Genomic DNA, 21,548 nt, shown 5'->3' with positions numbered 1-21,548 from the left:
TGCTTACGGATAACCAAGAATGTCCATTGATGTTCATAGAATCACCCAAAATGAATTGATTACGAGAGAGGGGTTTCCCTTTCTATACTTGGTCCCCTCCATCATATCTCAATTCCTAAATGCTTATTTCACGTTTCCAACAGTGTTCAGGACTTGCCCTTTGTTTTGTTGAATCTTTACATAATCTAGGGATGACTCTTCACGTATCTCAAAATCTCTAGGCGACAATCATGTGTTATAAACTGGAGAGCACAGACACTGAAAATTTTCACTATAAAAACGCTACTTGTCTGAAAACTATGAAGCAGTAGAGGAATGATTCTTCTAATAAATGCTTCTCATTTGATACATCCACAGCTCAAATACAATAACTGAATCATACAGATGAAAGAAAATTCTGTACAGAATAGAAAAGTAAAAGCAGAGAAACCTACCTGAACAAACTGCATGACATCCTTTCCCCTTACCTCAAAATTTCCACAACATATAAAGACGAAAAGTAAATACCCAAGTTCACTAAAGTATTAAGTATTTTTCTACCCTTCAAGTGTCAATCTCTTTGGAGATGCCTCGTATATAATGGGAATGGTACAAAGTTTAACTTTTCTGTACTTCAAAATAGCTCCATTAGTAGAGGGTCACCTGTTGCCATGAATCTTATAAGTTCGATGAAATCTGACTCACTGGAAACGGTCCATGGGTGTACGGCTGGGGCTTTAGCAGAATAAATGTTTGAAGAGTTGCTGGATGATGTCTCTGGCTTATAAATCATTGTATTGAGCACAGAGTCATATTTATGAGGTAAATCCATTGCCATGAAAAACAGGGGAACTGCTACCTTATTATGGATTTCAAATTTTCCCACTAGTCCTACAAGATCTACAAAGTCCCCAACAAATTGTCGGGGAATATAGAATACCTCAGAGCTGCATATACTGAGACCCTGCTCCCTTGTGCTACTCTCCTTGTAACTGACCTGTAAATGAACTGGCATAGTGCTGACAACTTTCTTTACCATGTCTGCTTGTTTTGAAAACCATTCGGAGTCTTTACCATAGATAGAGGCTGTACCCCAAGACTGAGGAACCTGGAAGAGATAGGGAATGAACGAATCAGTCGGTGTTTGTCTAAAATACAGGGTGTTGTACTTGGGAATTTGCATTACCTTGTCAGTGATCCACAGCTTAGTCTTGTCTGCTTGCAGTAAATTCCAGTAGTTGAGAATGGTATTGGCCTGCAGGAACAAGAACCCTTCCGCACTGGTAAACCTATCAAATATTTTGGGGAGATACCTGCATGTCATTTGAGAATTGTAAGGACAGCATAATACACATTAAAAATGATGAAAATTAAAGTAAAGGCTGTGTTCAAATTGCTAACGATTTACCATATTAGAAGATCACCTATAATTACAACCTGAATAAGTTGGTGCATAGGATGTAACTTTGACGTTGAGTCATTTCCAAGTCAATGATTAAAAAGAGACTGACTATTCTAAGAATTTGAATAGGTTTCTTTTCCTCAATTCTTATCAAGTATATTGTTTTTTTTTAAAAAGAAAAAGATATCAAGTATAATGTTGATTCCTAAATAACTAAAAAGCTGTAGTCCTATATCAATTGGATGTTCGGATGCAGATTAGATTGAATGAACCAGAAGAAACAAGACAACATGGAGGGCCAATCAGATAAAATCTTAGCAGAAGACAGCCCAAAATCCAACATGCATCATCAGATCTAACAAAGACACAGATATCCGTACGCACACGCAAAGAAAAAAACCAACGCAATCTGGTCTTGCCAAAAGAAAAACCCATGAATGTGAGAAAGTTGGCATTGACAACAAAGAAACCACAGACATTATCAACAACTTACTTATATACTTTGTCCAGAGTAGCTTGCTCCACAGCTAAATCTGTTTTAGCACCGTCCGACAAAATCACCACACTTTTAAATACCCTGCCATAAAGCAATTTCCACTCCAACACAGTCCGCTCCACTGGCCCACCGACAAACATGATCAAAACAACATTGCCAAAAAACTTCCTCCAGCGAATCAAATTCCCTATCTCATAATTTACTGTCTCTGATTCCTTAACCCCAAGATGCACAGAAGGTAGTTTTTGGGGAATAAATTCCTTCCGGTCTGCAAGACCAATGGCTGTTCTCGGCTGATCCAACTTTATGGCCTTCTGCTTTGGCTGAATATACCCGACAGCAACCAGGTCTTGAAGCCAAGCTGCAGTGAACTTCACCTCCTTCTCAGTCCAAAACCCTTCTTTCGCCATCAAATAACTCAATTCCAAAATTTTCTCAAATAAATTAATCTTAGTAGATCTCCAAGTAACCAAGAACTTAATTAATCGACCCACATTTATGTGAAGATCCTTCTCTTCCGTAAATGGGTATGACTCAATGTTATCATATCTATAAATAGTTGGAGGATAAACAACAACATAACCACCAATCTCCCACAAAAGTCTTTGTGCCCAATAACCCCTCAATACATCAGAAGCCATTGTACTAACCGAAACAGGAAGCATCAAAGACCAAAATGCATTAGAATGAAACAATGTATTAAAAGAATTCAGTGGCACCATCATACCTTGTGGTAAAGCAACTTTTGGAGCATGCTCATCAAACCTTATGTCAAATGCTTCCAAACCTGACCTCCTTGTGAAGTAGAAAACTGAATCAACATCTGGTAAGCCATTAGATATACCTTGTTGAATGTACTGCAATCCTCCAAATACTTCACTATAGAAATCCTCATGCCCAACTTCACCTACATTTTCTAAAGGCAATCCCCTAGGCCAAATTGACCGTTGCCCGAAATGAATGTATGGATTCACAACTGTTCTATTCGGATTTTCATTACTATACTGCAAAAGTTTCTCCTGCATTACATCCACATTTGACAATTTCAGATCAAAGTGCTCACCAAGATCACCATCAATCACATCGCCACGATCATCAGCGTCATATATCATTTTCGCACCGTGTTGGATAGCGAAAAGGTACCCAACAGTCTTCCTTACATAAGAATCATAAGGAAGGTAGTCCAAAACTCGAAAATCCAATTTGGCCTGGTCATCCATTGACAAATATATCACTCCCTTGAGACTCCAATCCACTGGGGTCCTTGAATTCCCAATTGCAAGGACTTGCCAGCCCTTGAGTTTGACCAGTTTTCGAAGTGAATCAGAAGGATAATCCGAAACAGAGACCACAACCCATCTATCTGATCCGAAAGAAGCGTAATTGGAGGACTTATCTGAAATGGGTTTGATTGACTTGAAGCTAAGTTTGGGGAATTCAATGGGTTTGGGGATCTTGAGGTGGGATTTGTTGAAACAGAGGAAGGTGGAGGGAGAGACATTGGCATGGTAGAGGAAGAAGAGGGCAGCAATGGTGAGGGTTAGGAATGAAATGGTTGTGATCTTGAACAGATTAAAGGAGACCCATTTGGGGAAAGTGAAGATTTTGGACTGAGGGAAGTGACTTGCTGTGAGAAAGGGTTGCTCGGGTTTGGAGGGTTTTGGAGTAGAGCGGTCTTGGACCAACATTTGGATCCAAAACTGCTCTGCTTTAAAATCAAAATCAAACTAGAAAAGGGTTTCAAATCCCTCGGCTTTAGGTTTGTGATGATTGATGGGTTTGAATTGAAGAGTTTGATCAATGTGTGTTCTAAAAACTCAGAGAGCTCAATTCAATACTGAGCTGTGTCTGTGCTCTCTACTTTGCCACTTGTACTATATACTTCAGTCTACACTCGTCGTCACTGGGAATTCTTTATTTTTTTTCTTCCGTTTTTGGGTAAGCCACCGACACAGCAAGGTACGACTATTTAGAGAATCTCAGGCTCTCGGTCAAGAAATCAAATATTCAAAAGAAGAAAAGGCAAGACTTGCAAGAAGAGTAATAGGTTGCTGAGAGATCAAATTAAAACAATATAACTATTTGTAGGACACTTATATGTAGTTGCTTTATTTTCGTGTCATTCGTTGCCTCATTTCGTTATCAAGTTAACAGTTTTACTAATCAAATTGACGGAATTGGGGAATGGAGATACAAAAATAAAGCACATAGAGCATATTAACTCAGTTTAAAAATGTGAAGGGTAAAGTGAAATTTTCAGTAAAACACAAGGGCGCATCACTAATTTAGCCAAAATACAAATACTAGAAGAAAATGGTTATCGACCAAAATGGTCTCCCAACTTTTGCTCCAGTTTCATTTTGGTCTATCAACTAAAATTGTCATTTCAATAGTCCTCCAACTATCTATTTAGTATCAAAATGGTCCTACCATCGAAGTCTGTCAATTTTACTATTAAATTCAAGGTATAGCATTGGCAACAAGGGGCCCAAGGGGAGGGTTGGGGGCAAACCCAAAATGTGGTTTCCAGCAACAAGAAGCTGCCAGGGCAAGTAGTGGGGCCCACAAACCTGGCTGGCGGGGAGGCTGAGCGCCACCGCAGTGTGATGATGTCGCGAGTTGACGTCCACGATGATGTCGTTGTTTAAATTTTTAAAGGCGCGTGCAATGCACGCGCCTTTAAAAAATTTGACGCGTGTGCTACAAGAATCGCCAACGACATGATTCCACGTGTTCACTGGGCCATCGATCTGTATTTTCAACATATCCAACGGCGGTCATTTTTTCGCAAATAAAAATCGAAAAGCAACCCTCAACGGCTCTATGCCACATGGAAGCTCCCGGCTCTCCGATCAGCTTTTTCCGAATCCAACGGCAGCAATTTTTGCCCAATAAAAAATGAAAAAAATCGAAAAAATACGAAAAAAATACTGAATATTTTTTTTCTACAAATACCAACCAATACTCTTCACTTTTAACACCAACTCCTCATACATTTTCTTCTCATTCTACTATTTTTCACTTTCTAGTCAAATTTTTTTCACTTTCAAGTTGTTTTTTTTTCTCTCTTTCAAGTTGTTTTTTTCTCTATCATATTATGGGTTATTCTAGTGAAACCGGAGGAGGGGCATGGAGCATGGCGGAAGATATTAGCTTGTGTGAGGCTTGGCTCTAAGTTAGTCATTGTCCCGTAACGGGTAATGAGATCAAATTCTGTCATATGTGAAAAAAATTCATCAGGAATTTTGTGAAAGGGTAATTGGTTCGACCCGTACGGATCAGGCATTATCTAGTAGGTGTAAAATTCTTAATAAAGAGCTGGGAAAATGGAGAGATACATTGACAAAAGCGATGAACAACCATAGAAGCGGGGAAAACCTTAGCAGTGAGGTAAATTATTTGTAATTATTTGTTTTATTAATTTCTATGTCATATTAAATTTTATTTAAATGTTTCTTGCAATTTATATATTATGTTAATATTTCTTGTATTTCCAATATTAATATGAATGTTTCTTGCAATATTTATATTTTGTTTTGCATTTCTAATAAATAGTTAAAGTTTCTTGCGTTTCCATTAATTTTTTTAATACTTGTTGCATTGCCAATATTTTTTTTAGTTTCTTGTATTTCCTTTTTTTTATAACTTGTTGCATTGCCAATATTTTTTAAAGTTTCTTGCATTTCCTTTTTTTTTTTTTTTTGTATAGATTATGCAAGGACAAATGTTTTTTGGTGCTACTGGGCAAGGGAAAAAAAGTTTCAACCATACCCTATGTTGGGAGGTGGTGAAGAGTTGTAAGAGATTCCAAATTATTCTAACGGGTCCAACGATAGTGTTGAACGAGATGCCACTCCATGAGACACCGACATCGGATTCACCTATGGATTCCCCGATGAGTCAAGACTCACCTATCGAAAAAGAGCCGAGGCCTATTGGGAGGAAGGCGGCGAAGGCGAAGAGAGGGAGTAATTCTACCAAGAATACATCTAAATATTTGGAGGAGCTTTTAAAGATGCAAGCCATGAGAATTGAAATGGATATGAAACAACAAGAGCACGATAGGGCAATAGAAGTAGAATATGCAAAAGAAAGGGAGTATGTACACCAAAGAAAGATTGAACAAAATGATCGAGAAACCATGGCTATAGATGCAACCCATATGTCCCCCGAAACAAAACAATTTTGGAAGTTAGAAAGAAGGGATGTTATGAGACGAAGACTTTTTCGTGACGATGGACCTAGCAACACAGATTGGTTAAATGATCAAAACCATTAAGTTAGTTTGCTTGCCTTTTATTTCATTGTACCATTAAGTTAGTTTGCTTGCTAACCTTTCATTTCATTGTACTATTAAGTTAGTTTGCTTGCCTTTCATTTCATTGTATTTTTTGTTTTGTTTAAAAAAGCAGTTGTAATTCATGTATTTTATTTTATGAGTTGTATTCATTTTCTTTTAGTGAATGAAGAAAATATTCAACAACATTCCTTTTTATTCAAAACATTCCATACATAGAAAGCAACCCACAATCAAAGCATAAAAAATAAACAAACCACAACCAAAGCATAAAAAATAAACAAACCACAACTAAAGCATAAAAAAACAACAAAGCATAACTAAAAATACAACATAAACATAATACATTAAAAACACATCTTCACTTTACTTTATTGTCCTTCATTGTCTTTCACCGCCCACAAATGCTCCATCAAGTCCATTTGACGGTGTTAATGAATATATGACGATTGTATCTCCGTGTAGCGCTCAATCATCCGAAGCATGAAATTATCGTCTCTAACTAACGGATCATGCTGCACTGGTTCTCCATTTGGCCTCATAGGTTTTTCATAAATTCGTGTTAAGGCGGTGTTCATTGGATCTGGTTCATACACTTCAGCAGCATCGTAATCATACTCATCTTCCACAATCATGTTGTGGAGGATGATACAAGTCATCATTATACTCCTAAGCACCTCCTCATCAAATAGACGTGCCGCTCCCCTGATAATTGCCCACCGGGCTTGAAGGATACCAAAGCACCTCTCCACATCTTTTCTGTACCCCTCTTGATAGGCAGCAAAAAAAATTTTCTTATGGGATCGGGGATGTGGAATTGATTTCACAAATGTTGTCCACCTCGGGTAGATACCATCAGCTAGATAATACCCGTTCTGGTAGACGATATTATTAATTTGATATGTGATAGTTGGGCCTTCACCTCTCAGAACATCATTTAACACCGGGGATTGACCCAGGACGTTCAAATCATTTTGAGAGCCGGCAACTCCAAGGAAGGCGTGCCAAACCCATGTATCAAAACCAGCAACTCGCTTCGAGGATGATGCTTTTCGCCCTTTCGATTCCCATAATCCCCTTGCCAAGCAGATGGACAATTTTTCCATTGCTAGTGCATGTAGTCAATGCTACTAATCATACGAGACTCAGCTTTTTGTAGAAGCCGTTGCAGGTCCACAGGTCTGCACAGTAGTCCCGTGTACAGATTTTCCACTGCATCACAAAATCGCACCAAGCTCTCCAAAATAGTGGACTTCCCCATCCGGGTAATCTCATCTACCTGATCAGCAGATGACCCATACGCCAACATTCGTATCACAGATTGTGAACTTTTACTCGGGAAGCAGCCCCAAATCTCCAGCACAATTTTTCTTTTGAACAAAGTAGTCATCATAATTGCAAATATCATGCATGACTTTATTGAACAAATGGGGTTGCATTCTATATCTTGCTCGAAAATGAACATCAGAGTACAGAGATTGTGGGATAAAATAATCTTCCATAAGATTCTTACCCCGAGAATGTCTATATCTGTCCACATTCGGTGCCCGGCCTTCTCGTGAACCACGGCGGCTCTGGTTTTCTTCCTCCAGCAAAGCAACGGCCACACTAAGTTGCTCATCTAGTTCTCTCTGCGCCCTTTTGCTTGCAGCTCTTCTACGCATTCTTGCTCGCCTTTCTCGCTCTTGCCTTTCCAAAACCTCTTCCATGTCGTCTGACATTGAGAATGGAGAATGAAATCTAAAATCTGATAAGTGGAATCTAAAATATGAGAAATGAAGATGTAGAGAAGATATGGTGTGGGAGGTATGAGCTGAGCCTCTGCTTTTATAGAAAAATTTAGGCAGATAGAGATGACACGTGGCGCAATTTTAGAGGGTGAAAATCTTATCTGAAATTTGAAATTTGAAATTTATCTGGAATTTGAATTTTGAAATGTATCTGAAATTTGAAACCGAAAATCTGATCCGATATGAATATTATTGACACGTAGGAACCCAAAAATCTTATCCGAAAATAATAGTACCCGCTCTAAGACTCCCCTTACCATGGCAAAGGGCTAACTGGTGGAAGTGCTCTTAGAAGCTCCTCCCTCAAATTAGAACCCTAGCTCCATATGTGAAAGGGTGGGCTTCATGAGTGGCCGTGGGTGCGATGGAAGGAAAATATATATTATTCTTCTATCAAAACCAACCAACCCCGGCGAAATATCAATAAAACAGATTTTTTACCCCAAATTTTTTTTCAACAGACTTTTTTTTTTTGGTTGTGATGGAAGGGTGGTGTGGTTCTGGTCTAGAGAGAGAGAGAGAGAGAGGTCAGAGTGCATGGTGGGGTTTTGGATTGGAGAGGAATGATGATAATTTGGGTATGGCCGAAAGAGGGCTGGGGGTGGGGGGTGGGGGTAGTTGGTGATGGCATTGGCGACTGGGATGGTATTAACGGGTTGGGTTTTCATCTCTTTTTTTATTTTTTATTTTTAATCATTTTAACTTTTCAATCAATTAGAATTTAGAATGTCCATTAATTATGAAAAAGATTTATCAATATTTCTTTAAAAAAAACTCCATCACTATTAATGGTTTTATAGGAAAAGTTATTTGAAAAAAAAAGGTTATTTCAGGGAAGTATTTGTTTTAATTTTCAAATGTTTATTTAATTAAATTTTTATTAGTGTTTATTTCATATGGACGATTTTACCCCGAAATTTAACGTAAAATTGACCGGATAGAACCAATTTGATACTAAATGGAGAGTTGGAGAACTATTAAAATGAAATTTTAGTTGGTGCATTAAAATGAGACTTGAGCAAAAGTTAGGAGACCATTACAGTCAATAACCCAGAAGAAAATGACAAAGACTACTTTCTTGTGAACTTAACATTCATTAGCAGTACAATTAGAGCCTAAACTACAGCATTCTCCCCAACTCCCCTCTCAACAAGTGACTACACGAATAGACTATTACATTATGTATATTCTCCCAAATACCAGTTCCATTTGGAGCCAAAACCATTGCAACTTCGTTAATTTCATCCCCCAAGTATACCATTATGAATCATACTACTACACTTACATCTTTCCCAGCTATGTTGCTCCTGTATCTCTCACTTGATTCAACTTTGTAAACGGCATCACGGATTTAAACAGAAATTATTTCAACTCCATCGTGTGAGATCTATCTCAATGCTCATGTTTTTAACATCATCATCATCATACTGAGGTTTTTCTATAGGTCCACATAGTCATAATAAAGCTCCGGGACGCCAACTTTGCCACTTAGATACAATTGTCTAGGAATATCGCATTTGAGACTCGATACAGCATCGTTTTGCGTCATACTTAATGAACCAGTCAATGCAAGCAAGGGTTCTAACAAAAATGTTTGATTCTCACTCTCAATACTCCTTTCTTTTTCCTTTTCTATTTCTTCCAGCAAAGCTTTACCCGTCTCAATACCTATTGATCATAAAAATCATCAAACACCAATGCCACAACACATACAAGATCACATTAGAATTTATGTTTATAATTGGAGGCTTTAATCTCCCAAATAACTCTCAGAAGAATTGATCACCTGCAAGGTATCCGCCATGGACATAGCCGCTATATCTCTCGCTTGTGTGTTCCCCACTGAAGAAGATGCAGCCTAATGGGGCCTGGACATAAACATAAAAGACGAAGAAACGTAATGTCAGTTCGTTACAGAGCTTTTTATTAATCTTTGATCCATTTTCTTTTCATTGATCAAGGAACTCGGTTAAAAAGATAGCAGATCAGAGAAAAAAGTACATGTCTCCATATCTGCTGCAACCCAAATAGAAAAACTTCTAAGGGGAGATACATAAACTTTAGCGAGCAATACTGTCGCTACAATTTTCTTTTACCGTTTTTCTTATATTTTTGTACACAATTTTCTTACTCCACGATGTCACATACCATGTGGATCAAAATGATAAGTGTGACAAGCCACATAAGCAATGATATCATAGAGTAAAAGATTTTGTCAAAGTTAGCAGATTCCAACTTACATTTAAGAATCTTACAGGTCATCATATGCCTATAAATACATCTAAAGGCTCAGTTTATAAGTTGTAACCCCATGAGATCGTTCTCCTTGACGCAAACCAGCTATACTCTATTTAATTATCTCACTTCAGGACTTACCAAAGATGAAGGACGCTGAATATTGGTAATTAGAGCATAACGATTCAATCAATCATCTTTACGATACGCTACCAGATATGTGAAGTAAAATTTGATCTATTAATGGTGAAATAGAAGATCAAAGAGAGAAGGCAAACCTTGATGTCACGAACAACTTGGCCATTAGAGATTACTGGGTAGTTGCTATAGCTGCCTCGCTGGAACCTATTGTTCCACCACCGAGGTACAAATATATCAGTAGCTTCAGGAATGCTAGGGTCCAAACATGTCCCTAAGAGCCCCCATGGCTTCTTTCAATGTTTCCTCATCAGACTGAGCTTCTACACGCTTTGATTCCTCATTCGTCAACGTCACGACCAGTATATTGGATCCAGGATATGCAATCTCCATGTGCTGATGACATGGCAACAGATTAGCAGTCAGCTTGGAGAGAATATGATGAGTTAAAGATGACTTGATAATCCAATTCTAAACTTAAAATATACTATATGTATCAATCTCACATATTTTATTTGTCATAATATAAGTTTAGAATCTTTATCCATATATCTGTCAAATAAATAGTTTTGTAAATGAAAAAGACAGTGACATCTCACAACTAGCCACGTGTTGTCCTTAAAATATATAGATTTTTTCCTAATAAAACGAAAGAAGATGATTTTAATATAATAGAGGTTAGAGATTTGATCATAATGTACAGTATTCAAATACTAAAGCAAATGAACAATAGTTGGGATACTGATTGAGCTCAAAGCGAAACCAATATTGCCAGCTCTAAGAAAGTGACAGAGATTTCAATGCATGAAAGGAAGAACCATTCAAACTAATACTGCAAGAGACTCTTGTTTGTTGATCAGAACAAGAAAAGAAATCAATATTTATTACCATAATATTGTAAATGGTGGTAGTTACGACCTAGCTCTGAAAAACAAGCAATATAATGGACAAGGTCGTTTTCAAGTTTCAAAACTAAATACTGAGGTTATCTAAAAAGAAAGAGGTGGCGGAGTTTATGTACTAACTCATTTAGCAATTTGTATGTACCCAGACTAGGGAAGCAGCAAAATTCTTATCAACCAAAACTAAAATGACAGCTTGGTTTTACCTCATAACATGATATATATTTTTTTTAATACAAGCGATATTGGGGGAGGAGGGAATAGAACCTAGGACCTCGGGTGCACGGGTAAATGTTCTTAACTACTTGAGCTACATGCCCTCCCACCTATGATTTTACGTATTGAAGGTTGGGTTCAAAGCTCTTGTATAGTGAGCAATCCTAAATTTTAAATGTTTTTCCAAGATGCATGAACCACAACACTTGAAATGAAAATTAAAATGTTGTCATTTATCGAATTAAATTAAATAAGTAATAATGGCTTTAAAATATGACAGGCTAGTAGGAAATTCTGTGCACAACAAACTTATTGAATCTGTCTGTTGATCTGCTGGAAGCAACATGGAAATTTCATATATATGTTAGCTGGCGTCAAGAATGACAAATATATTTAACCAACCTGCCAAAATGTGTAGTAGCCTCTCCGCTCGTGGGCATAGATGAAGAACTCTTTTCCCGGGCCACAAGGCCAGAACTTATAGGGGAACTTGAGAAAGATCTTTGTGTACACTATTACATCACATTTCTGTATAGCCTCAGTTTTCCACCTCTGTGACATATATCAAAAGAGACTTTGAATGAGATGGCTTTCAGTCATAGAGAGCAAACATTAACTAGTTTTGTTATGTTAAAACAAAAATTACATCCTTGTCAAGCTGTCACCAAGAGTATTGGCCTACCTAAGCAGACAAAGCTATATCATGAGACAATTATAGGTCTTATACACCAGCGAGAAAACATAAACAGTCCACAACTACACGATGAGATGACTTTATAGCATTACCAACTCCTTTCAAAGAAGCTGCTAAAATGTACGTTAAACCTTGCAAATGTTGTCACTTCACACCGTTTTTGGGTCTAATAGTTTACACAATGAAGGCACTACTAGCTAATTTTTTTTCTTCTTGTTTTGGAAAGGAATGAAGGCACCAACTAATATAGTAAGGCAAATACTGATCCGCATTCACTATTTTCTGATACTGATGCGCATTCAACACCTAACATTTAGTGAAACCAAGCAGCAAGGCCACCTACATTTATTTAACCTATCGGCAAGCCAATGGGTTAAAATTCTCTGGATCATATAATCCATGGTATTGGCATACAAGAAACAAAACAGCTGCGCACCCATCTTCCTCATGCGTCTTCAACCGGTGAACCTTATTTAATGAGCCCAGCTATCCATAAATTCTGACTTTCTTCCACCTAAATTGCATTTAAATCTGTGGACCAACTCCACCTTAATAAATACCAATAAACAAATAGTAAACTCCCATCTACAGGGACCCATATGCTAGGCACCTAGACCTTCAGATTCCACTATATATATTGAACCAAGCAAAGTGAATGGGCAAGATTCTCCCCCACTAAATGCAAATCAAAATCAGTGTGAAATGCATGATGAAAGAGAGAGAGAGATATTATATGCACACAGAAATTCATGGTCCAATAACTGAAAGACACATCCACATCTTATGTCAAGAAAAGTTGTCTGTTATGGCAATTGGATAGTGAGGCTAGTGACATGGATGAAATGGAATAAACAAAGAGAAGAGACGTACGGGCAAAGGTGGATTGAAGGCAATGAGCTCGCTTTGGAGAACGCCAATGCTAACAGACAAAATCACGTAATTTGCTTCGTAGACGCAACCATCCTCCGTCATTACCGTAACGCCGTTTCTCGAGTGCTGCAACTCCCGAACAACCTGCCCCAAATCAAGCATGGAATCATCTTCATAAATGTATTAACAGTAAATAAAATAAAAATAAAAAAATCTGCCATAAAACAAAATCAACTTGTGAAGAGCCCAAGGCAACAACCTCATAAGATCCTGGGCAGTCAAACTAAGAAAAACTGTGCAATCAGACCTATTTATCTCACAATGAATTTATAGTTTCTCGAAGGAGTTGAACACAACAGACCCCTTTTTTTTTTTTTTTTCCAAACAGTAGAGATATTGCACTCATAATTACACTACAAGTATAATACAAATACAATAACTACAAAGTTTACTATTACAACTCAACAAATACGGAAGAATTTATCGACAACATTAAACTCATACATTATTCTTGTTTCTTATTTGGGAAAAGTAAAGACAACAAGCCCCATTAACTGGAGAAAAGCGACCACACCCCCTATTTTCATGATCTTATTTGAGCCGACTTGACATTTCAACTCAACGTTTATTGTTCATGGGTCATAAACTCAATAATGAACACTGTGCAGCGCAATGGAAACTCGCACTTTGGGCCCTACTAATTTATGAGTGATAAAATGAGCTTTCAAAAGGTCACAAGGATCATGGCTCTTCATGGTTGTACGATTGAAATCAGAAATTATTGTTACAGAGTCAAATGAATGGCACTCAAGATAAAAGAAAGAAAAGAAAAGAAAAGAAAAGTTGAGTCCCAGCTTTCGCATAAACACTTCAAAATATGTATCGAAGGTCAAAGAAGCCACAATATCATTCGTTACGAGAAAAAAAAACAAACGCAGTATTGGATATCATCATTGATGTCAGTAATAAAACTAAAGAAATAAAGTCTTCGGAAAACTTGATAGGAAAGTGGTAAGTAATGTCACATTGAAACAAAAGGCCAATGGAGTCTTTGGCCATTTAGCCTGTTAGCTTTTCTTTCGAAGATCATTATCTACCACTTTTATTATCTATTACTAATAAAAGAAAGTGTAAGCAAACAAAAGTAGAAAAACTTATATGAAACAGGATAACACTGTTTTATTATCTCCAGCCAATCATAGATTGTTAAGAGAAAAAATTATCGCGCCTAGCATGCCCTGATTAATCAGATATATCAAAATAGGGTTATCTCTATTTCAAACAAGTGTTTCTCAAACCAAAAAGAAATGGAAAAATCAGCTCCCTAATAAAAAGACGCCACCAAATGTTTTCTTGGAAACCTCAAAATTTGGTTCTCAGACGTGTTTATGAACTGCTCGACTTCACTATCAGAATGATGCAATAAAGATAACAAGATCCAATTCCGTATAAACCAAAACAAAATATTAGTTGACCCTTTAAAGAAAGAAGGTGTAATTTGCAATAGAATAATTATAGTTATTATATCATAAGAGGAAAAACAGCTTTCAGAAACGTCATTATCTGCAAACTCCAAAGCTGGGTCAATCAATCTCAACAGCAAAAAGGAAATCAGCGCGCAGAAACAAACAAAACAGAAAATCAGCTTTTTCACCTCACACTTTCTGTTCTTTTATCTGTAATTTTTTTACTCATATTCTGTCCCTATGATTGGGTAACTAAAAAACAAGCAAAAAGGAAGACACCTTTCCTTTGAAAAATTGTTAGAATAATAGTAAAATGATAATGAAATAAAACGAGGAGGATCAGATTCTTGTACCTTGTTGAACTTGAGACGATTGTCCAACAGTTTACCCTCGGAGGTGAAAAGAAAATCTCCAGCCATTTTGTATAGCAGATGCTCATACCCTCTTTCATCCGCCACTAAAAACTCTCGTTCTCCGAAGTCTTGGAATGTTGATATGGGCTCACCTTCTGCACACAAAACACATTTCTCCAATAATCAAAGTCAGAAAGTAATTCATTCAGAATTTAGGAACAAAATTTCATCTGGCATTCATTTTTGAACGACGACTAGAAAATCTCAGCAACCAAACAGAAAATTGACCGCGGAATGAGGTGTGAAAACTGACCTGGCATCTCAAAATCGTGCAGGATGAAATCAATAGCCAGCTCTATCGGCGTTTTTGGCGTACTAGAAAACAAAATTTATAAAAAAAAAATACACAAACCGCGACTATAATTAGAAGAAAAAAAACAGAATCAAAACCCAAATTCCACAAAAGTAAAATAAAATAATTACGGATATCTACAAAACCAACACATTCAGGTAAATTTCGCGGAAAAAACCCAACAATAAAAAAAAAAACCAAATAGGGAAATAAAACTAAATATAAAATAGTAATAAGAAGAAGACAAAGCGATCGAGACATTATAATGAAAGAGAGAAGGAGACATACGAAGACGATTCGGCGGCTCTGGTGACGTCGCCACCACCATAGCAAGAGTCGGCTTCAGACTTCTTCAGCTTTTGCATCGCCGACTCCACGGCCTTCTTGTACGAGTCCGCGGCGATTCCACTCGGAAATATCTTCCCACTGTAGTACACAAACAAATTTTACTCGGCGAGTTATTTATATTGATAAAATGGTGCTAATTTACGCTGATGGAGCTAAAATGCAGCGCCAAAGCCCAAAGCAAGCAGTTCAACACCGGCGCATAATAGCAGCAAAACCAGAAAAATCTAAAGTGCGCTGTTAAGACCAAGTTGCCGAAACAAAACGCCCGCGGCGGAGTTTAAACGCGAACTCGTTCGTTCACCAACGGCGCAAAGTAGCAAACGAAGCATAAATAAATGCGAGGGGCAAGCCGTTACGGTTAGCGCAATGCGCAAACGGTGCACTTTATGCAAGGAATTCACTAAAATGAATGAAACCGAGTACGGACCTTTGATCGTAGATGTTGAAGCGAGCATTGCTGTAATCGGAGAAGAAAGTGCGGAGATTCGATTTCTGGGCAAGCTCCCAGACTGGGTTCGACTCTCTGCCTCCGACGCCCACTATCCAGCCGGCGCCGAGCTCCACCGACAAGCCTCCGAAATCTTGTTTTCGGATCCTGCCGCCGATACGGTCTGAAGCTTCCAGAATCACTACGTCCTCCACGCCGTTCTCGATCAAAACCTTCGCCGCCGATAAACCTTGAGAAAAAAGAGAGAGAAAATGATAAGGACGAGAGAGAAATGAGAGTCAAAGTAATCAAAATCGACGGTGGCGATGAATCTCACCGGAGACTCCGGCACCGATGATGATGACGGAGGAGCGAGAAGGGGACTCCATGAGAGAGAGAGAGAGAGAGAGAGAGAGAGAGAGAGTTTGTGTTGTGTATTTGTGTATTGTTGGCTAGAGAAGCAGAAATAGCGGGAGTCGGTTTATATAGTTTTTTTTGTGGGGTGGGGGTCCGGGGATGGGATTCTTCAGGTAGAGACAGAGAGGAGAGAGATTTTGAGTTGTACACGAAGAAATGCGAGTACTTCTGTCTTTTCTATTTCCCTCTCTGGTTTGACGGGCATTGACGCGTCGACGCGGTAATCACTCACACGTTACGCACGTGATGTTAACTGTAAAACTTTTTCTAGTTGTACAATATATGAGGGTGTTTTCGTCTTTCAATAAACAAAGTTAGTATTGAGTAGCTTTTTTTTTTCACCCAACAAAATAAATTTTATTAAAGCCGAATAGATAAGTTTACATCATCTATACTATAGCCTCTTGTCACTCTTGTCACTCTTGCTTTGGTCTTTTTTTCTCTTTTTTTTAAATCTTTTTTAAATTAATTTTTTTTGGGTATGCAATATCATTTCTTCTTTATATCAGGTATAGATATTTAAAAATATAAATAAATAAAACTGAAAAGAAAACAGTAAAAAAGAAAAGAAAAGAAAATGGGTGAAATGGAGGGGGAGTAAAAAGAGGAATGTGGACAGAGTAGGGGAGTAACTTCCTCCATATAATTACTTAGGTGGAATTTATTTTTTATTTTATAATTGAGCAAATTAGCGTTTTATCATTTTACCCTTATTATATTAATTTGCAGTCTTTTAGCACTTTTGTTAATCAAGAGTATTTTTTGAATATTTTATTCTTTTGCTTTATAGATATAGATACATAAAAGTATAGGCAAAAAAATGATAAAATATTTAAAATACTAGAAAAATGCCTTTAATGAAAGAAAAATATTTTAAAATGAACGTATTTATTAAATAAATATAATATAGTAAATTAACATATTCTATTTTTTTTGAAAAAATAACAAGCCAAAGATCAACATCTTCAAACATTCCCGATACCGTCTCTAATTCTTGATAGCTACAAAAGATCAGGGGCGAGCCACACTAGGACAGTGTGGTCCCGAGCCCCCACTCAAGTTTTTATATATTTTAAAAGTAATATATTGTTATGTATTTATATATGTATATTATTTCAAATACTTTACGTTTTGATATGTACCCACATGTGTTGTGGCGGATTTATTAAGGCACAATTACCTATTTGCTCAGCTGGTGGTGGTGCACTCCAGGTGTACAGATTACCTTATTTTCATTTTCAGCATTTAAGTAAATGTCTTTGTCCTTTTACTTTCATGTATTTTTATATTACTCCATTTACTTAAGTTTACAATGTAAATAAGGAAGTACCTCCCTTATTTAGATTCAAATAAAAGTACTAGAAAATCAAATTCTCACCAAATCAAAATATGAAAAATCAGTATTAGTGCAAAATACGATCTAGGCTAAAAATGATGGCTCATTAAGTCAATGTATACTTTATACTAAAATCCCATAAAATCAAGTTTTCTTATTTGATGTGTAAGGAATAAAAGCTGCCAAAAATTATCTTGAGAAAATGATTATTTAGAAAAATTATTTTTCATACTTAGTCAATATTTTTACATAAAACATTTTTTTTCATGTATATTATGAATGCATGAAGGGATCTAAGGTTTTTTTTAGTTTGTGAAATTTTGATTTTTTTTCTTTCTATTGGGTTTAATGGGGGAAAAAGCTTTAAAGATATTTGCTAAATCGCTACTCGTTGTCTATCTCTTACAATTTTTCTTGCTTAAAATGTATTTGTCTAACCCTTTGTCGAGGACAATTATGATTGCAACCAATAAGCAATAATTCTTGACATATGTGATATATATATATACTATTTTTCGTAAGTATTGTGAGTTCGAACTTTTGATTCTTTATAATTTGTAAGAGGCCCCCACACACATGAAATCCTGGCTTTGCCACTGCAAAAGATGCAACGGCATGTGCAGCCCTATTGCATTTGTATGTTGCAAACGAAAACACAATCGTTCCTAACTTTCGATAAATTAAGAAATAATAGTGGCGTAATTTATGAATGCAATCTCCTTACCATTTGACAAAAGAAAAATAAATTTAGTTTAAAATAAAGAAAATTATGATAGGATATAAAATCGTTGTCATATCCATAGGATATTTAGTGAACACCTCATTATTTTTATTTTTCAATTATACATTTATAACAGGCCAATACACCCACACAAGGAATTGATACACCCATACATGCCAATACACCTATTAAAGACAAATACCACTATACTAATGATATGTTTATTAATCCGTAATCGGATGAGGAAGAGTTGAATTGAGGAGTCAAAATTCAGATTCCATTGAAGTTGTTTACTAAACTATCTGAGTTCAGAATTGAAATAGTACTGATTCCTTATAAATTGTTTACTAAATTATCTTGAATTGGAATTGAAACCAGATTAATGACTAAAAGTTAATTGGTGCTTAAAAAGTGAGTTCAGTACGAGTATTATTGAGCAGGGCTTCTATTTTCAACCCAACTCGAATCAAACATGAAATTCACAAGTTAGGTTGACCATTATTTAACTGAATTAGTGAATGATAGGACAAGGTTACAAGAATAATAAATTAATGTCAAACATCAATAAGTTGATTCTATCACGACAAGCCAATAATTTAACAAATATTTGCAGGAAGGAAATTATTTAATTAATTATGATATGTTGTAGAACTATAAGATTATTTCTCTTATTTTATTTAGTGGGGCCTAATCAACAATTTTGTAAACGTGAATTTTAAGCGCCCTCTCATCCATGAAAGCAAAACCAAAATCTAAACCCCTCTTCTCTAGAGAAAAAAAACTTGGCCGCATACAGTATTTTGGTGTTTGGGTGGGGAAGGTCACTCCTCCTCGTCCTCCTCCTTGTCTCTCTACTTTCATCTTCTCTCTCTTTCTTCATGGTGAAATCATCTTATCGTACGAATACACCGGATTATTTACCTCTATACTTGTGGAAGGATTTTTTTCCTAGCCGATTTCATGTTAGGCTTTGTCTCTCTTGTGTATTGCAAGGTTTGTCTCACCCCTGGTTGTTCTAGGGTCTTCATACCAACCTTTTTGGTTGGATCTTTTGCAAATTTGTGTAAATCTATCTTTTTGGCCTATGATGTATTGACCTTGCAGTTTTGGGGTAGATGAGATGGATGTTCATTATATCTCTGTGTTGAGGGGTGGAGCTATTGATTTTGTAGATCTATTATCAATTGGTGTTTTGAGTTTAGGGGTGTTCGGGAAATGCTATGACCATGTGTCCTTATGGAAGTTGAGCAAGATTTTATTTTCCACTTCACCGGATGTAGTGGCTTTACAAATCCTCTTATGTCTTTCAATTCCTAGTGAGTTGAGTCTTCAAGATATAATATTATTTTTGCTTATTGTCTTGCTATAATTGTGTTTATTGTTTTTATCTTTCTAGTGTTTGCAGGAGCCCTTTGTGGGGCTATGCTCTTGTATTTTCCTTTCATTAATGAAATTGATGCAGGTATCAAAATTTAAAAAAAAAGCCCTCCCATCCATTGTATTTTTGTCTTTGATTGAAGTTAAAGAGTTTACATAACACTCAAATTTTGTAAAACTATTGCTTTAAAAATAATTTTTTTTATTTTATGAATATATTTTTGTCTTCCCCATTCATATTTATCATATCTCTCCATTTCTAACTATTTAAAAAAAAAGAAAAAAAAAAGGAAATATGTTATGAGTTCAACCGGAATTTAGGATGAATAAGCATTAGAGAGCTTCAATTGAGGGGACATCCTTGTAGGGCTCACCATGTATTGTATTTCAATTATTTGAATTGTCTAGTTTTCAGATATTCCCTCAAAGATCCTTTTTTCAAAAAATCACTAGAATCCGAAAACATTTGACCTCTCAATTAGATTGTTGTTTTTATTTTTAAAGAAATGGAATTCATTCATAGAATCAAAGTAGTGTACATAGAACAACACGAAACAGTGACCTCATTAAAACCTTCCCGAGGGACAAATCTCATGGTAGGAAAGAGTATCACACATGTCATAAGCTAACAAGAGAGTCTGAAATAGTCACACAGGATCAATGCTAGAGCAAGATAAAATAAAACAGCAAACTGACACAAGATAGTGAACATCTGACAGCGAACACAATACACCAAGAAAAAGAAAACAACCACTAAGCACACCATCTCTAGCCACCTCTAATAGCAATTGGCAATGAAAGAAGAGAAATCTATAAGGAGCAACACAAAGAAGAGACTAACCGCAAATAGGCTAGGAAAGAAAATAAATAAATAAAAAGCCCCAAGCATGTCGTATCATCTCAACATTAACAAAGAAGCCTCCTATGAAAACATAGTCCTTAAGACAAGCGGAGAATCAAAGATCAGTTAAGGAGAGAACGAAGAAAACACCACGCAACAAAACAAAACTGGCATAGCCACTTAACCTGAACACGAAGATCAGGTATAAGAGCATTTGCTGGATGTCAATCCCATGAATGCTCCAAGAACATATTAAGGAAGGCATCCAAGAGACTCCACTGGGCCAGTCTCCATAAGTTTGTTAAGAAGGACACTAACATCACCCTGATTCGTAGTTTCCATCTTAGAGTAACTAGCCAAACCAGTAAAGATAGGTAAAAGGATGGTACCCAACAACCCTAGTTGCCAAAACCTTGGCCCAACATCGTGAAAAGAAGGATCAAAGCTATAGACCCTAGGTGAAGAGCCACCCATGCCAAATCTCTGGACAACGACTGTCTTCTCCTAAAGGTAAGGCTTAAGATCACAGATCGGACGACGAAGGGAGTATGAGGAAAGCCATCTCTACCGTGACCGCCGACCCCAACAAAGTAGCTTGCACCATGATCGTTGTTGACTTGAAGACTGTCGGCATAATAGCATGAGTTAACTCGCTGAAACCACCATACCAAGGCAATCACCAGAGACGTTAACGCACCAACGACGAAACCAATGCTCAAGGTATGAGAGAGACAACAATGAGGCTAGCACTCCAGAGTCGAAGAGAGAAGTGAAGGCATCGACTTGACAGGGAAGAAAAATGGCAACAACTCGATGTGGAAGAAAAGTGACTCAACGTTGTCAAGTCGAGGAGGGCAATGACGGTGGCTAAATGTGGATGAAAACAAGCGT

At 36.9% G+C, this 21,548-nt stretch overlaps 2 protein-coding genes across 2 annotated transcripts; both read right to left on the bottom strand.

Annotated features, from left to right (window-relative positions):
- Positions 1-308: 308 nt before the first annotated feature.
- Positions 309-3,903, bottom strand: LOC103330644 (putative glycosyltransferase STELLO1). The gene is made up of 3 exons (XM_008233245.3): positions 1,875-3,903; positions 1,166-1,292; positions 309-1,087 (listed from the first exon to the last, which is right to left on the bottom strand). Exons 1-3 carry the CDS (start codon positions 3,563-3,565, stop codon positions 614-616), a joined length of 2,292 nt encoding a protein of 763 aa, XP_008231467.2. The 5' UTR covers positions 3,566-3,903; the 3' UTR covers positions 309-613.
- Positions 3,904-9,252: 5,349 nt separating this feature from the next.
- Positions 9,253-16,435, bottom strand: LOC103330642 (polyamine oxidase 1-like). Its single transcript, XM_008233244.3, is given in 11 exon segments — positions 9,253-9,632; positions 9,751-9,832; positions 10,478-10,597; positions 10,599-10,733; positions 11,858-12,007; positions 13,020-13,163; positions 14,839-14,993; positions 15,152-15,213; positions 15,479-15,616; positions 15,966-16,215; positions 16,303-16,435. Coding segments are annotated over 11 exon segments (1,518 nt in total). The 5' UTR covers positions 16,355-16,435; the 3' UTR covers positions 9,253-9,402.
- Between the last annotated feature and the right edge of the window lie 5,113 nt (positions 16,436-21,548).

This window comes from Prunus mume, linkage group LG5, assembly GCF_029339155.1.
Source record: "Prunus mume cultivar Tortuosa linkage group LG5, ASM2933915v1, whole genome shotgun sequence".
Classification (NCBI taxonomy): Eukaryota; Viridiplantae; Streptophyta; class Magnoliopsida; order Rosales; family Rosaceae; genus Prunus; species Prunus mume.
This window is presented reverse-complemented; position numbering and strand designations above follow the sequence as displayed.

Excerpts from the sequence above, each read along its gene's own strand:
- LOC103330644 (XM_008233245.3), bottom strand. The coding sequence starts at position 3,565 with ATGTTGGTCCAAGACCGCTCTACTCCAAAACCCTCCAAACCCGAGCAA. Across the intron at positions 1,293-1,874 it reads ACTCTGGACAAAGTATATAA|GTATCTCCCCAAAATATTTG; the intron begins GTAAGTTGTTGA and ends AATGACATGCAG. Across the intron at positions 1,088-1,165 it reads AGCTGTGGATCACTGACAAG|GTTCCTCAGTCTTGGGGTAC; the intron begins GTAATGCAAATT and ends TATCTCTTCCAG.